Consider the following 1,129-nt stretch of genomic DNA (forward strand, 5'->3'; position numbering starts at 1 on the left):
CTATTCTATTTACCTGTATATATATTCAATTAAGGAGGCCTTTCTTTTTACCTTTGTCTGTTATCTGCGGTGGATGTTATAAAGGTATATTCAAAAATTTTTATTAATCGTTACTCTTAAACTAGTTGCATTGTTTGCTTGTTAAGCAGTGGCTAATACAACTTGTTAAGTGTCTTGAAGTGGGCACGCAACAGCAGAATATGTCAGCGTGCCATGAGGTCGCTTGCACAAACGATCGTACATGACAGAAGGGCTAACAGAGTTTATTTGAATGGTACAGGTTGGCCAAACAATGTATCACATGCAGAGCTTGATCTTGCAAAATTCGTCACGGGTGAGCAAAATTTGATGATTGAAAACGTAGACCACGTCGATTATAAAATCTTTCCCGGAGATATCCTTCTACAAGCGTAAACTTGCAGCAGTTCTTGTTGGTTCTTGTTTGTTTTCCTTTCTTTTCCCCTTTTTAGTTTTCCCCTGAGATCATTAAGAAAAGGTGAAGATGAGAAACGGTGCAGTATTGGTTGCATTGGGTATGATCTGTCTGGCAATGAGCATGAGTTCCCTGGTGGAAGCACGCCATTACCAGTCATCTCCGTCTTCTTCATCATCTTCATCCTCATCCTCATCATCTTCATCAAGCGGGGGGAGTTCATCAAGCTGTCCACTAAATGCAGTGAAATTGGGAGCTTGTGTGGATGTGCTGGGAGGGCTGGTAAATGCTACAATTGGAGATCCCGCTGTGAACAAATGCTGCCCTGTTCTACAAGGCGTTTTGGAAATAGAGGCAGCCCTGTGTCTGTGTACAACCATTAGGGCAAAGGTTCTGAACCTGAACATCATCCTTCCCATCGCACTTGAGCTCTTTGTTCAATGCGGCCTCACCCCTCCTCCTGGTTTCAAATGCCCTCCTCTTAACTGATCAAGTTTCAAATGCCAAACCCTTAGTTAAACATGGCAACATAATGCCACTGTTTGGTGTACGTAGATTTAGATTTGGTTTCATTCAGTGTTTGTACAACTGTATTCTGAATTTCTGCTACTTTCGTTTGATTACTTTTAGTGTCTTCACTTGAGAAGACGAAGCAATGACTACGACGTCGTCTCTCTAAGAATAAAATTGTGCTAG

The 1,129-nt window shown here is 41.7% G+C and overlaps 1 protein-coding gene across 1 annotated transcript; it reads left to right on the forward strand.

Annotated features, from left to right (window-relative positions):
* The first annotated feature begins 213 nt into the window (after nucleotides 1-213).
* LOC131043970 (cortical cell-delineating protein-like) lies at nucleotides 214-922 on the forward strand. The gene is made up of 2 exons (XM_057977231.2): nucleotides 214-334; nucleotides 519-922. The coding sequence occupies exons 1-2, from the start codon at nucleotides 214-216 to the stop codon at nucleotides 920-922; spliced, it is 525 nt and encodes a 174-aa protein (XP_057833214.1).
* The last annotated feature ends 207 nt before the right edge of the window (nucleotides 923-1,129 follow it).

Source organism: Cryptomeria japonica, chromosome 5, assembly GCF_030272615.1.
Source record: "Cryptomeria japonica chromosome 5, Sugi_1.0, whole genome shotgun sequence".
In the NCBI taxonomy this organism is placed as follows: domain Eukaryota; kingdom Viridiplantae; phylum Streptophyta; class Pinopsida; order Cupressales; family Cupressaceae; genus Cryptomeria; species Cryptomeria japonica.